The 15,273-nt window shown below is 38.5% G+C and overlaps 1 protein-coding gene across 1 annotated transcript; it reads left to right on the top strand.

Annotated features, from left to right (window-relative positions):
• The first annotated feature begins 1,397 nt into the window (after positions 1-1,397).
• On the top strand, positions 1,398-14,204 carry mogat2 (monoacylglycerol O-acyltransferase 2). The gene is made up of 6 exons (XM_051402218.1): positions 1,398-2,008; positions 4,729-4,907; positions 12,033-12,237; positions 12,420-12,594; positions 12,885-13,084; positions 13,529-14,204. Exons 1-6 carry the CDS (start codon positions 1,915-1,917, stop codon positions 13,681-13,683), a joined length of 1,008 nt encoding a protein of 335 aa, XP_051258178.1. The 5' UTR covers positions 1,398-1,914; the 3' UTR covers positions 13,684-14,204.
• The last annotated feature ends 1,069 nt before the right edge of the window (positions 14,205-15,273 follow it).

The following is a 15,273-nucleotide window of genomic DNA, read 5'->3' as shown; positions in this document are numbered from 1 at the left end:
CCGATATAAGGCTTATAAACACTAAGAGCTTGATGATGTGTTTTTACGCACACTGCGTAGAGGTACAGGAGGAGGGACGTTTGGTCCAACCATCACTTGGCTTCTGTTTCATCATTTTGATGTTTGTGAACATTTGGTGATCGAAAATGAGAAACATTCTTCTCTAATGTACACAAAATAAAAGTTAAATAAATGTAGCCTATTTAAGCATGATAGCTAAAGGAATATTCTGATACCAGATGAATAAGAAAACATTTCCATTTACTATTGGCTAATATATGTAATAATTATGGTTGTAAGTTATGAAGTATAATAGTAACTTTATTTAAACTACATAAAACATAGCTTATCAAAGCCATAAAAGGCTACTGATTCATGCAAAATATCCTTTGTGACTAAAGAATATCCATTATTTGCAGACTGTGCCAGAAAACATGAATAATGCCAACTCATTACACACCCTGAGGGCCTGTTTTCACATTGGACTACAGCGTCTAAGACATCTGAATTACAAGCACATTATCCAAATAGAGTTAGTTTTTATAATAAAAGCTGGCAGCTCATTCTTAGAAGCAATAATCACTCTCACGCATTATGTTTTTCTTTTGTTATACATTTTTATTGTTGTATCTTATTTAACTGCATTTGCCTTTTTGTCAGTGAGTGCAGCTAAAACATTTAATGACAGAGTATTCAAGATCAAAGTGTTAATGAGGTGATCAACACAGATAATCCCTGAATAGATCAATAATTTATGAAGATGTAATCAAAGGGCAAAACAAAATGGGATTGCAAGCCTACTTATTGGCCCTGACAAATGTCAATCTAACAGAGGTTAATGAGAGAAAGAGATTAAACGATTAAGGAGACAGAGAAAGGGACAATATGCAAGGTTTTACATTCCTCTGAGTGTGCAAGGTATGGATGGCTCCCCCACTATCTCCTGTTATCTTTTCTTTTCTTCATCAACACCTCGGATAACCTTTCAGCCAACAGTCTGCCTTGAACAATAGTGTGTGGCTGATACAAAAAACCTTCTATCTCATTGAAAAAAATGTCATTTCAAATGTTTTGCTGCTGGACACAAGATGTCTCCTACTTCACTGTAAAGTCCATTCTCAGTGGATGTGCACTGGTGGCTTCAAGTTTCTACATTACACTGTACAAGTTGAATATTGGACCAGGACTGACTTCCTAACTATTTGTGACATCACAAATCATGCTGGTAGGCCCCGCCCCTTAAAATCTGATTTTCAGTGAGTACAGAGAAACTTTTCACTTTCAGCAGATGAATGTGAAAACATCCTTCTAGTGTAAAACTCTGCGCAGACAGTATTCAAACCGCACACTGTAGGAACAAGAAGAAAATAAGATTTCTGAGTGGAAGGGGGACTTTAAAAATCAGTAATGAAATCATTTCCTACTGCACTGATAATGATGGTTTGTGATAAGAATTGTGTCATAGCTCTACAAAAAGGACCTTTATCACTGTTTGTCCCTGAGTTGCAGTTACGTGGTTGCTCAACCCGATGAGGCTGCCTTTACAACATTTCAGACCAAAATATTACGCAGTCATCTTAACCACTGACTGCCTTCCATGCAGTGCAGAAAGTAGAAAAAAAGACACAGTAAAAGCAACATAAAAAGGCATTTGCCATTCCCCCCTTCCACTAACCTACTGGTTTGAATGCTCTGCTATGGTTCTTAGCAGATTCTTCCTTGCAGGGTCAAAAGTCAGATGTGGTAGATATGGATTGGCAAATCAAACCCTATATTGAGTTCCTGAGATAAGACTGTCAGTAGGAGGTGATGGTGGAGAGGTGAGAAGGACAGACTTTGGACCCACTTCACTCACTCTTCTCCTCCGCTACCGGCTACACCTCCTCGGTTTGTCTCTCTTCTCTTGTGGAAGTCATGAAGATAGATTTTGCACCCCGGAATCTGCCCCTGCACAGGAGACTGCAGACGGCGGCGGTGGCGCAGTGGGTCTTCTCCTTCATTGCCCTGGGTGAGTCTGCATGTTAATATGTGGAAACTGGAAACATCTGTAAATGATGGAGTATTAATGGGACGGTACTGTTCATGAAGTCATGAAGTTTCTTTAATGTAGTGATCAAACATTGTTGGTCTAGCTGCTCCTGGGTAAAGTGTAAGAATATGAAATGTAAAGAACTGCTGTCATAAGTGACATAAAGTGCTGGTTAACCAGAAGGGGGAGCCAACTAGGACATGACCTGAGTGCAGTCCAGTCCTGCACACAGAGCTTGTCCTCTCCGCTGACCTCAGGCTGCATTGGATATTTTTAAAAACAGTTGCTATTTCATATGTGTAGATCCAAATGAATTTGTCCTTTGACTGCATTGGTTTAGCTCTGGATGACAGATGTTATCAGTTATTCTCTCACAGCCCTGTCATGTTATTGATTTGCAATTGGATGTTCTTTTCCTCTGTTAATTATATAAAAGTGGATATTGTTGGAATACTTCTTTTTATAGTGATCCTGGAGTTTTTCATGTTCTATTTAGATTAGTATCTATTTATTTCACCCTCTCTTTGCTTTGCTTTGCGGACTACTTTCAAAAGAAGTCTCAATGACAGCAAGAGGTGTTCATGCGCTACTACTGACTGGAGCTGGTGGGAGGTGTGTCCTGTGTAGCCAGCTTGTCATAGTTGGTAGTTTATTGATGATTGTGATAATAAATATCAGCCTCACACCATTTTTTTTGTATATAACCATTGTTTAGCTAGAAAAGGCTCACTGAGTAAAAACAAAATCTTTATCCTGGCCAATGTGGGCAGAAATAGCACTGAGTTAGAGACACACAACATCAAATACAAATATACCACCAATTCAGATGAATAATGCAGAGCAATTATAAAACCATGAATAACATTTCAACCTAAAACAACTGTAAGAAGAAAGAGCACCCAGTATTCTGCAGCAACAATTTGAATTCACAACGTGTGTCTAAAGACGGAAGGTCTTTATTAGGTATGCATATAATATTTACACAGTTTACCTATTTTTTTTTGTTAATTCCTACCTAAACACAAATATAGGGCTATATTTCTTAAAATCCTAATTGCCCCCTCAATTGCCCCCCTCAAACTCATCTCTGAGGCGACATGGAAATAATCTCAAAATTCATCCAAATCGCTCATTTTACATAAACTTCCTGGAGTAATAATATTTGGGTTCATTGTACAGTTGTTCTGTAGTGTTATTGTTATGCACTGAATATAATATGAAATATCCATAAAATATGTTACTTGGTCAGGGTCAGGGTCAGTTTACTCAATGATAGAAGGGTTGAGAACCGTGGCTATAAGCTATATGGTAACCACCTCCTTGCTTCAGCTTCATATTTAACTAACAGACATGAGAGTGGAATCAATTAACTTGGCAAGAAAGCAAATGTCAAACTATTCCTTTAATCTTGTTGCAGGTAATTGTCTTTCTAGTGATTTTTCACACATTTACTCAGGCTGCTCGCCAGATGACGCTGCAAACCAGAAATATTTCAGTGTTCAGAGGCATTGATAGCTGAAATACAGAAGGCTATTATTCCAACTGAAAATGGATAAACACTTTGTTACAGCCATGTCTGTACAAAACGCTGAAAAACTCCCACTGCAGCCTCAAAAATGAGAAGAAAACATATAAATCAAGTGAACACAACAACTACTGGTTACACAAACGCACATTGTCCTTAGAACCATCCAGAGGATTGGTTTGGGGATTTGAAGCTCAGTGACACTGGCACACTTAAGTAAGTTAGTCGTGGTTTTAATGTGACATTACAGACATTTTAATCTTGACCTGGTCCCCATAAGCAGTGACAGTTCACTACAAGCTTCTCTTGCAGCCTGCAGTGTCCCTCTTGTGGTCATGCATTAGTAGTGCATACATATGACATGAGGCAAATTAAAGATTACCAGCTTTGAATCACAAAAGCCCAGCATTATATATTAAATTCAACACTAGTGCTTGATGTTGGGTGTACCATTTTTTCCAAACCATGGAAAATAACTGGAGGGAACCTCATCTGAAGAATTCTCAGGGAACAGAACCGCGGTGTAAGTACCACCCTGGTTAGTAATCGTTGCCAGTGGTATTGCTGTTTTTGATTTTTTAAATCATCTGAGGCCTTTAAGAAAATCATGAGTGAAAGTGACACTGGGCAGCAGTCATATCTCCTGCTGTGATGCTCAGCTCAACCTCCTGACTCAAGCCCATTTTATAACAGAAACACTTTCATTTTTGAGCACACAGACTTGCAGCTAATTTCATCACTGGCATCCAGGCTGTTACCTGATAGCACTGACTGTTTAAAGGTATAGATGTGGTGTTGGTTTTAAAAGGAAGTTCGACTGAACTGATGACTGTGCAGGCTAAAAATGAAAACCGTCACATCATGCTGAAATGTAAAATTGTATTGACATCAAACAAGCACCTTCTCTCACAGCATGGCTCTGCTAACACTAACCTCAACAGCCACTTATGATATCTTCTCCAGCAGAAATGAATGCTACTGATGCAGAGCAGACACCCACCATTCATAAAATGGCTAATTCCAGCCAAACAAATGATCTTGTAGTAACCATTCATGTAGCGTGTTTCACATTTGTTATGCCAGATCATAATGGATGGTTATATAATGTATTTACAATATATTCTTGCTGCTCCAAAACAGTTGCTCACTACACTAACTCTCTCTCTCTCCTCAGCACCCCTCTGCATCTTCCTGTTCTTTTACCTGCTGTTCACACGCTTCTGGCTGATCAGCGTGCTGTACTCTGTCTGGTGGTTCTTTGACTATGACACTCCTTCCCGGGGAGGCCGTAGGGTGCCATTCTTGTGTGGCCTCAAACTTTGGGAATACATGCGGGATTACTTCCCCATCAAGGTGAGAGGCAACTTGTAGACAGTTGTTGGCCTTCATTCCAAACAATATGTATACTGTATGTGCACATCACAACCATTAAGAAGCCCTAAAGTCCATGTAGGCTGGGGGTGGGATTTACCTCCACAGGGCAGAGAATAGGACATCAGGACATCTGGCTCAACCAGTTCATTTGATCTAATCTGTGATCTCCAGCTACATACAAGCAGTGGCCCTTATCTTTATCCTTGGCAGTAAATGGACCATTGATGGATGATGTCCCTGTGTTCCCTTTAGTCATGTACTGTATATGTACACATAGCCTCTCCTAATCCTATTGCTGTTTGATTAAGCAAAGTACTGCAGGCCGTGTCTCTGAGTATTTTACTAGTGCTAACTAATGGACTCTATATACTATACTTAAGGACAAAAAGGATTATGGTGAACACAAGATGCAGAGCCAGGTACAGTACAGGTGGATGATTTTCATTTAAAAAACAAACTTTTATCATAGGTTTGACACTTTATTCACTTTCTTGCTGATAGTTAGATAAGCAGATTGATACCACTCCCATATCAGTCTGTTAAATATGAAACTGGAGCCAGGAGACCGCTAGCTTAGCTTAGCATAAAGACTGGAAGCAGGGGGAAACAACTAGCCTGGCTCTGTTACAGTTTAATGGGGGGTTATGTGCTGGACTGTGTCATGGCTGAGAGCAGTAACTTCCAAGAGGTGCCTTGCAACCTCAGGGTTTCGAGGCAACTCGAGAAAGTCCTCCTCTTCCTGGCAAAGAAGTAGTCCCACACATAATCCCCCTGTAGTGTTCTTCCACTTAGTGTGGCTTAAACAAACAAGATGTAATGTGTTATTTATTAAACTTTAGAGGTGCTGGTAAAAAGACTTTGTTACCTTTGGACAGACCCAGTCAAGCTGTTTCCCCCTGTTTCCAGTCTTTATGCTATAAGCCCCCCCCCTCACAAGGCCTTCTTCATTTTAAAGGGTGTAAGAAAACTCAGTAGGCTTATATCTCAGCATTTCGTTCATTTCTGTGAAGAAAACTAATTGAAATTGTATTTTTCTTTAAGTTTAGATAGTATGTATGATTGTTAAAAAATAAAAAATACATAATACAGAAGAGAAAATTTTATAAAAAGTTGCTAAAAATATCAGGATAACTCATCTCTGAGGCGACATTCACAGAAAATAATCTCACAATTCATCCAAATCGCTCATTTTACATAAACCTCCTGGAGTAATAATATTTGGGTTCATTGTACAGTTGTTCTGTAGTGTTATTGTTATGCACTGAATATAATATGAAATATCCATAAAATATGTTACTTGGTCAGGGGTCGTCAGTTTACTCAATGATAGAAAGGTTGAGAACCGTGGCTATAATATGGTAACCACCTCCTTGCTTCAGCTTCATATTTAACTAACAGACATGAGAGTGGAATCAATTAACTTGGCAAGAAAGCAAATGTCAAACTATTCCTTTAATCTTGTTGCAGGTAATTGTCTTTCTAGTGATTTTTCACACATTTACTCAGGCTGCTCGCCAGATGACGCTGCAAACCAGAAATATTTCAGTGTTCAGAGGCATTGATAGCTGAAATACAGAAGGCTATTATTCCAACTGAAAATGGATAAACACTTTGTTACAGCCATGTCTGTACAAAACGCTGAAAAACTCCCACTGCAGCCTCAAAAATGAGAAGAAAACATATAAATCAAGTGAACACAACAACTACTGGTTACACAAACGCACATTGTCCTTAGAACCATCCAGAGGATTGGTTTGGGGATTTGAAGCTCAGTGACGCTGGCACACTTAAGTAAGTTAGTCGTGGTTTTAATGTGACATTACAGACATTTTAATCTTGACCTGGTCCCCATAAGCAGTGACAGTTCACTACAAGCTTCTCTTGCAGCCTGCAGTGTCCCTCTTGTGGTCATGCATTAGTAGTGCATACATATGACTTGAGGCAAATTAAAGATTACCAGCTTTGAATCACAAAAGCCCAGCATTATATATTAAATTCAACACTAGTGCTTGATGTTGGGTGTACCATTTTTTCAAACCATGGAAAATAACTGGAGGGAACCTCATCTGAAGAATTCTCAGGGAACAGAACCCCTGTTGGAAACATCCACCACATTACAGGGATCTACATCTTGCCCCTGAGCAAGACCTATACTTTGGACTGTACTGATAAAAACAGAGTGCAACAACAACTCCACAAGTTCAACAGCGTTTTAAAGAGAGCTCTGCATACATTATTCAAAGATTACCTTTAAACCGTTTGTTTTTGTATATTTAATAGAGATCTATTTTCTGATATTATAAATGCTTGTATAATTCATATACAGACATGTATTACATGTCACAGACCTACATAAGATCCTCTTTTTTCTGCATGTATGGGAAGACAGACTGAGTTTGCTTTTAAGAAGAAAACAAGGTCACAACCTGCTCCATATTCAGACTTATTTATTATGTCTAAATATTGAGTGAGTCATGTCTCATTTCACATTAATTAACATTAACATAGCCATAAATTATAACACAGTAGTTCATATTAGCCTGTTTAGTTGACCTATCTGAACTAATCAGATTCTGATAATCTACATTTTACAGCAGAGAAAACATCTGAGAGAACATTTTAATACAGATACAGAAATGTAAATGATTTTGAACAGAAATATTAATCCTACTGTTACTACTTTCATTGTTATACTTTATTTATGTACATTTAAAAAATGGCTTCGTAGCCAGCTATAACCTATGCTGGGAGGGAAGAGAACAAGGTGGGAAATATATGAGCAATAAAAGTGATAATAATAATGATAAAAGCCAAGACCAGGCACGATAAGGCAGTTACAGTATGAGTATAAAAACAGAACAATATAATAATAAAAGTCAGGAGAAGACAGGTACAGAAGTTATAATACCATAATAACAGTAACATAAAATGAGTTGAATTAAAAATGATGTAACAGTTTTAAATAATAATAAAAATAAATCAAAAGTATTTAATTAAAATGATTAAAGAAATCAATGAATTGCATCAGATAGGTGTTCATATTCTGTTTTATTGACACCGGAGTCTCTCATTACAGATCCTGTGTGAATGTCTATCAGAATTAAGAATGCTGTTTTTCTCTAGAGTCATTTCACAGAATAAAATCTTCTAAAATTGTCTGTTTTCCCCTGATCTCACATACTGGTATGTTCAAAAGGAATAATTTCCAGTATCATCTGACTGTATGCCGCATTAAGTTTGAAACAAAGATTCAATATAAGGCTAAAGAGAAGCAGTGTCCTCCAGAGAGCCTAATTAGTTTCATTGGTGTGTCTCTTCCCACCGTCTCTAATTACACCGTCATCAGCTCAGACCAAAAACTCACCAGCTGATGTGTTCTCACTTGGTTTTTAAGAGAAGGACACGAAACGTTCAGAGAGCATATGTGACTAAAGGACTAGCAGAGTGCATACATCTGTCATACATCACAATCTGCAGCAAAATACTCGTTGAGACAAACTATTTCTCTCAATGGCAGATGGCAGCCAGTACTTCACACAGCATAATCTCCACAATCCACAATCCACAAAGTTTTAAGTGTATCAGACTCAGGACTACTGAATAAATGTATCATGTTGCTGTTGTGCTACCTAACTTATTTTTGACATTTTTGAAAATGCACTTTTTGTTTTTTAACCAAGAGTTAAATAAGAAGATTGATTCGAGCTAAATATTAAGTTAAGAGAGTTAGCTACTGTATTAGCATAAAGACAAGAAATAGCTAGCTTGGCTCTAGGTCAAGGCATAGTCCAGCACATTGGACTAAAATATACACAGTAGGCCTTCATTCTCAGAATTATATTATTCATATTTATGGGAAATGTATTTAATTTAATTTTATTGTTATTTTGGAAGTTTAGATTTTTATTTAAAACTGTAGATTTTTATTTAAATACATTTTAATTGAAATTAATTAACTCTGAAGACCTGAAAACAAGCTTTCCTGTATTAGAAAAGTACGCAAGCATCAGGGAGAAGAAAACACTGAACTTGTGAGAAACTGAAGCCTAAAAGCATATTTAATTGTTCATTTTTTTAAATGTCACAGGACAGACAGAGAATTGTATAAAAATATCATGAAAACTTGTCTCTGATCAATATTCACAGGGAATAATCTGCTCAGAATCGCTCATATTACACAAACATATTGTGTTACGCCTTGAATTTAATAGGAAATAATCATAAACTATGTCCACAAATTGCTGATTTTACTTACTTTACTTTTTGTATAGATTAACAAGATGTTAGTTTATGACCTTTACAAGTGGCGTTTTTCAAAAAACTTTTGGACACTCCCTCCAGTCTTTATGCTAAGCTACAGGCTAACCATCTCCTGGCTCTAACTAACAGACCATGAAAATGAAACCACATGAAAATGGTCTGTTGGCTGGAGCTCTAGGAAAGAAAGTGAATAAGCATTTTCTATGGCAGTTTATGTTAAATACACCACACATATTGTAGATCCTTTTGGCAGCCAATTACAGGAAATTGATATAGGCTAGAATTGAAGAAAATAAATAAATAAATACATTTGTATACAACTGGATGAAATTTGTAGGAGCTGAGGTGAAATAATGTTTTTCCAGAAATGGCCCTCAGGAGGAAAAAGTGAAAAAAAAACCAACCCTAAATGACAGTGTACAGTAGGATCTATATCTGGATTCAGACCCAAACGTATTGCTTGGGCTTGTTTGTCCACCAGATTTTATCTAACTGAAGCCAAAGTCCTTGACATGGATAAGATTCACCTTATGTGGCGGTGACAACCTCGGAGGAGGACTCTGCGATTGGTCGCTGGTGGACAGATCTTTTGTTTATAAACAGCTACAGTCCTCATTAGAGGAACTCGAGCCAATGATTAACTGTGAGCCAGGGGCCACCAGCAGCAGGTCCCCACCATACAAACACTGGACACAAAACAACACAGCAGCTTTGTGAAGGTCCAGTATCATGACTTACTCCTACATTACAAACCTGCTCAGTCAGATTTTCTTTTACATTCTACAAGTGATCAGGTACAAGAAAATGTTTAGTCAAAGCACTACTGGGTTAGTATTGGGTTAATTTTTGCTTTTATTAGATAATAAAAAAAGGGTAACTAAGGAAAAGAATGAGAAAAAGTCAAAGTAAAAATAGAATCAAAGTATATGAAATCCCCTGTTTGAAGCAGCCTCATTGTCCCTGAGAAGATAGCATGACTCCCTGATAATGTGGGTGTGAATGTTGCCCTGACAGCAGCGAGGCCTTGAAATACTTATCTCACACACAGATACAAACAGTGAAAGGAGCGGATTTGTTTTTTTTCGCTGCGCGCTGCAAAACAAACCCCAGTACATGAGAAGTGACTCTTCACTCTCAACAGTGACCCTTAGTGCCTCTCACTATCTCCTCCATACCCGCTCTGTGCTAGTGGAGGCATGCAAACAATGCTCCACAGGTGAGATATCCTATCTAGTCTGTTACAGTTGATGACCAAGAACCATTATTTCTAACACTTTGGAGAAATATTACTCAATTACTCAATAGATGTTAAGGTCTGTTTCCAGGTGTTGGGGTACTATTGCACATGTGGAAAAAGTTGAATAAAACCTTTTGTGGCTCCAGAGGGAGCTGTGTTAAAGGTCCAATGTGTAACATTTAGGAGGATCTAATAGCAGAAATGGAATATAATATTCATAGGTATGTTTTTATTAGTGTATTATCACCTGAAAATATGAATTGTTGTGTTTTTGTTACCTTAGAATGAATCGTTTATATCTACAGAGGGAGTGGGTCCTCTCCTACGGGGCCCGTCATGTTGAACCCGTGGATGAGAAGAGAACTGGATACAGCATTGGAGGCTCAGTTCTTTTCCTATGAAAGCTGCTCAGTGACGCATGAAGCCAAAAAAGCCACTTCTTGCTGCAAAGAAATTACTCAGATGATGAATGAATGCATGGCAGAGCCAGCTAACTTCCGGTTTAGCCCTTTGTTAACTTGAATGGGGATAAATGATTTAATCAGGCAAATCTTCTAGACTTTCAAAATGTTATCAGACCGAAAGGATCAAATGCTAATAGTGAAACGAGTCATTTTGTGGCTTAAAAATGTATACACTGTTTCACAGCTGCTTCTTTCACAATGTAATCTTATGGTAAGAGGTCATTTGTGCATCACGTGACGGACGCCGTTGCTATAATTACACTGTTCGGCCACTTTGTCAAATTAGCCTCAAAGCCCGGCTCACTTCCTGGGGGCTTGGTTGAACCGCCATGTTTTTACAGTAGCCCAGAACAGACAAACCAAACACTGGCTCTAGAAAGGGCTTTTTGCAAGTTTCGCAGCCACTGTAGTTTGTCCTACACACTTGGAATGAGAGGGTGAGGCAAGGACATTGTAATCAGCAACTACACCGCTAGATGCCACTAAATCCTACTAGCTGGACCTTTAAATCGGTCCTCTAGGGATGTCACTTGAGTGTCAGTTGGCACGGAAGACTACAAGTTTGAAAATTAAAAAAAGAAGTTTGAATCTTTGACTGAACTGTTGGTGGCCAAGTTGCATTGTGGGTAATGTAGGTGGCAGGTTTTGACAAGGAAAAGTAATGCATGGAACACAAAACACAATATCTCTGGTTTTGAAGAAGATTTACAGAACATAGATATGGTATAACAACAACAGAACCTGTGAAACATGACAAGAGGCCCTAGTAGTGACTATATCTGTCAAATAGATGTAGTGCAGTCAAAAGTACAATATTGAAATATCTGAAATTGAATGTAGAAGTATAAAGTAACATAATATGTACCTCAGACTTGTAGCTAAATACAGCACTTGAGTAAATTTACTTAGTTGATTAAATGTCCATTTCAGATCTAAAGGTATTGCAGGGTTATGAGGGGAAAGTAGGCTGGCTCCAAAAGCTTTCCGACAGTTTGCAGAGGCCATGGAGAGGAGGGATGAGAGAGGGTTCAGAGGGTCAAAGACAGTGTTGAAATGGGATATCGAGGCACATGTTTGGGCTGCAGCCAGCTGGGGCAACACACTGTCTGCAGACGATAAGGTTCTTTTCTTTTCTTCCCCCAGCTGGTAAAGACAGCCGACCTGGACCCCAGGCACAACTACGTCCTGGGGTTCCATCCCCACGGCGTGCTGGTGGCAGGGGCCTTTACCAACTTCTGCACCTATGCTACAGGCTTCAGGCAGCTGTTTCCTGGAATCACCAGCTACCTGCTCATGTTGCCCCTTTGGTTCAGAGCCCCATTCTTCAGAGACTACATCATGTGTGCAGGTGTGGGCCAGAGATGTTTGAATTATCCTCGTTCACACTGCCCATATATTAAGTCCAGATTTATTATGTTATCATAAATATATATATTTTTTAATAGCATTTAAGATATTATTTGACCATTTTATTTTGATCATTTTACATCATTTTGATCCATTCTCTTATTTTCTTTTAAAACACTGCAGGTCTGATTCCTTCGGACAAAGAGAGCGCCAGGTATCAGCTCTGCCGACAAGGTGGTGGTAACGCTGTTGTAATAGCAGTCGGTGGGGCCCCGGAGGCCCTTGATGCCCACCCTGGGACATACAATGTACTCTTGGCCAAGAAGAAAGGCTTCATCAAAATGGCAATGGAGCAGGGGTAAGAGCAAAATGCCCTTGGGGAATGAGGAAAGTTTGCTGTTAAATACAGCTAATTCTCCAAACTCTTATGGCTTATTGAAAGGATTGTGTCTATTCATTTTAGGTTTCTTGCAGCTTGGGTGTGGCCTCTTGAAACAGAGGCTTATTCAACTCCTTCACATGGGATTTCCTGGAAAAGCACATAGGCTGTTATGAGATCAATTTAGAATGAAAGAAAAAAGATTTTAATCACATAGACAATATTAGTTAATCAATAAAACAACTTTCTCATTAAAAATCTTATTTTAGTGCTCATCTGGTTCCAGTCTTCTCCTTTGGTGAGAATGAAGTGTTTGATCAAGTGGAAAACCGAAGAGGAACCTGGCTTCGATGGATACAGGAACGGCTGCAGAGCATCATGGGTATCTCCCTGCCTCTCTTCCACGCGCGTGGCATTTTCCAATACTCCTTTGGTCTCATGCCTTACAGGAAACCCATCAATACAGTCAGTGAGTACACTGCTTTCACTGTCAGTGTGGTATAGTACATCAGCAGGCTACAGTGTGCAGTTAGCTTCTGTCTGCACTCACTGATGTAATCGGTGGATTCTGTGCAATTGTATCAACTACTCTAACGGATGCACTACTTTAGACTTGATAAACTGAGCTACATCATCTATACTCATGTGTTTTGGCAGAAGCATCTAATTTCACCAAATTTGCAGGGGGAGTTTCAGTGAAGGTGAGTTAGAAAGATCAGGACAAAGCCAGAGATATGTCCCAGTCTGACGCAAGGGTGACTTTCTAGCTTTCTAGTACTGGTTGGCATGCAGCCCCTAATGTCATCATGTTTTAGATCAACAAACCTACAGTAAAATCAAACAGACCATATTGCAATTCATAAAGTGCACTGACTCTGAGCGTGACGTCCTTCACCTTGTCACCTCTCTGCAGTTGGACGGCCAGTTCGGGTGGAGAAGAACAAGAAGCCAACGGCCGAGCAACTCGATGCCCTCCACCAGCTGTACATGGATGAGCTCAGCAATCTGTTTGAGGAGCACAAAGGCAACTATGGAGTGGACAAGGACACTCACCTGAACTTTGTCTAAAGTGGACTGACGATGGAATGGATTTGAATGGCTATTTATTTGTAAAGGTCTGGTGCTGCAGGCTCAGATAATTGTACCCTTAGATTGACTGTGACTTTGCTCTCAACTGGCCTGTTAAATAAAGAGAAAAAAAATTATTGGTTCTGCAACAAGACACATTGCCATATCTGTTTATACAAGACAGGATTCGAGTACAGTATGAGAGAAACGCAACCACAATAGAAATGCTTACAGTTTATGTACCCTTATACTGTGACCTGTCACTACTCAGGGCTGTGTGGGACACAGTTCAGAAGGAACACTAACGACGCAAGTTGAGTTTTCCTCTCTTAATTTCTCAGTTGTGGCATCTGTCTGGGATTCTGGATTTTGTGCAAGACCTGAAACTTTCTCAAACGGAGTCATAGGTTGAATTTGGGTTGCAACACAGTTAAGACACTGTTTTTAAACACCAATCTTTTCAGGATTCTGTATTCTTTGCTTTAAACAGGGAAAATAAAAATCTTATATTCAACACTCAACTGAATTTTCTTTGTTGTGTTTCTATAATATGCTCCTGCAACATCCACTATATTTCAAAGGGACCTATTGTACTTTTTGCTTCCCTAAATTTGTTTCCAGTGGTTCAAAACATTTCTGTTTGTGACCCCTTACAAGGAAAGCAGTTGGGGTTGTTTGACATTTCCACTCGAAACTTCTCACATAAAGTTAAACTTGAACTATTTGAGGGCAAATAAAATTAGAAAACTCCCCCAAAAAGAAATCCTCAGATTTATCTGGTGAACCAATTTAAAACTAGTTCCACCTCAACCAGCTACAACAGAAAATGGTGTTTACATATTGATGTATCAGTCATCATTAATAATCTAATAATGTCACATATAATTTAATATCAATATCAATCGATATAATCAATATAATTTAATATTTTGCTGTACTTTGCTTACATGTACTTTTACCGTAGTATTTCGCATCCAGGACTTTTTTTTTGTAAGATTTTTTTTTCCTTAATGTACTGGTACTTTTACTTAAATAAAGGATCTGACTACTTCTACCACTATGGACACAATTTGGAAAATATATTTTTGCTGAGACCGAGAGATCATTTTGAGTGGTTTCATCTTCTCTTTTCAATTCTTGTCAAGAAAAAGTATATTTTCCCAAATTGGTCAACTACTTCTTTAATATCAACATCACAGTGAAACAACTTAGTAAAGAGACAGATCAAATACTAAAATTTTCATTCTCAAATGTATTTTAATTTCTAAGATGACTAAGTCATGCATTCCCATCGAACTTGACATGATATGAATCTGCTGGAAACAAATTAAACTCAATAAACACGTATCTATGTTACATTTATTGTTTTATTAGTTCTAAACTCCACATTAAAGGTTGAGTGTCTGATTTTGGATTGCATTACAAAATGATAAGACTGTCTGTGAACTTTGGCAAACATATGAGATGGCAGGCTTCTGATATTTCCAAATGAAATGACTGGCAGACTGGACAATGCCCCAATCCTTTCATAACTCTCTGGACAAGAGTTGTGTGTGTGTGTGTTGGGCTGATAAAAATGCTGAGTAAAAG

The sequence above is a fragment of the Dicentrarchus labrax genome, unplaced genomic scaffold, assembly GCF_905237075.1.
Source record: "Dicentrarchus labrax unplaced genomic scaffold, dlabrax2021, whole genome shotgun sequence".
NCBI classification, from domain to species: Eukaryota; Metazoa; Chordata; class Actinopteri; family Moronidae; genus Dicentrarchus; species Dicentrarchus labrax.
The sequence above is the reverse complement of the archived record's forward strand: the minus strand, read 5'-3'. Positions and strand labels throughout refer to the sequence as shown.

Excerpts from the sequence above, each read along its gene's own strand:
- mogat2 (XM_051402218.1), top strand. The coding sequence starts at position 1,915 with ATGAAGATAGATTTTGCACCCCGGAATCTGCCCCTGCACAGGAGACTG. Across the intron at positions 12,595-12,884 it reads AAAATGGCAATGGAGCAGGG|TGCTCATCTGGTTCCAGTCT; the intron begins GTAAGAGCAAAA and ends ATCTTATTTTAG. Across the intron at positions 13,085-13,528 it reads GAAACCCATCAATACAGTCA|TTGGACGGCCAGTTCGGGTG; the intron begins GTGAGTACACTG and ends ACCTCTCTGCAG.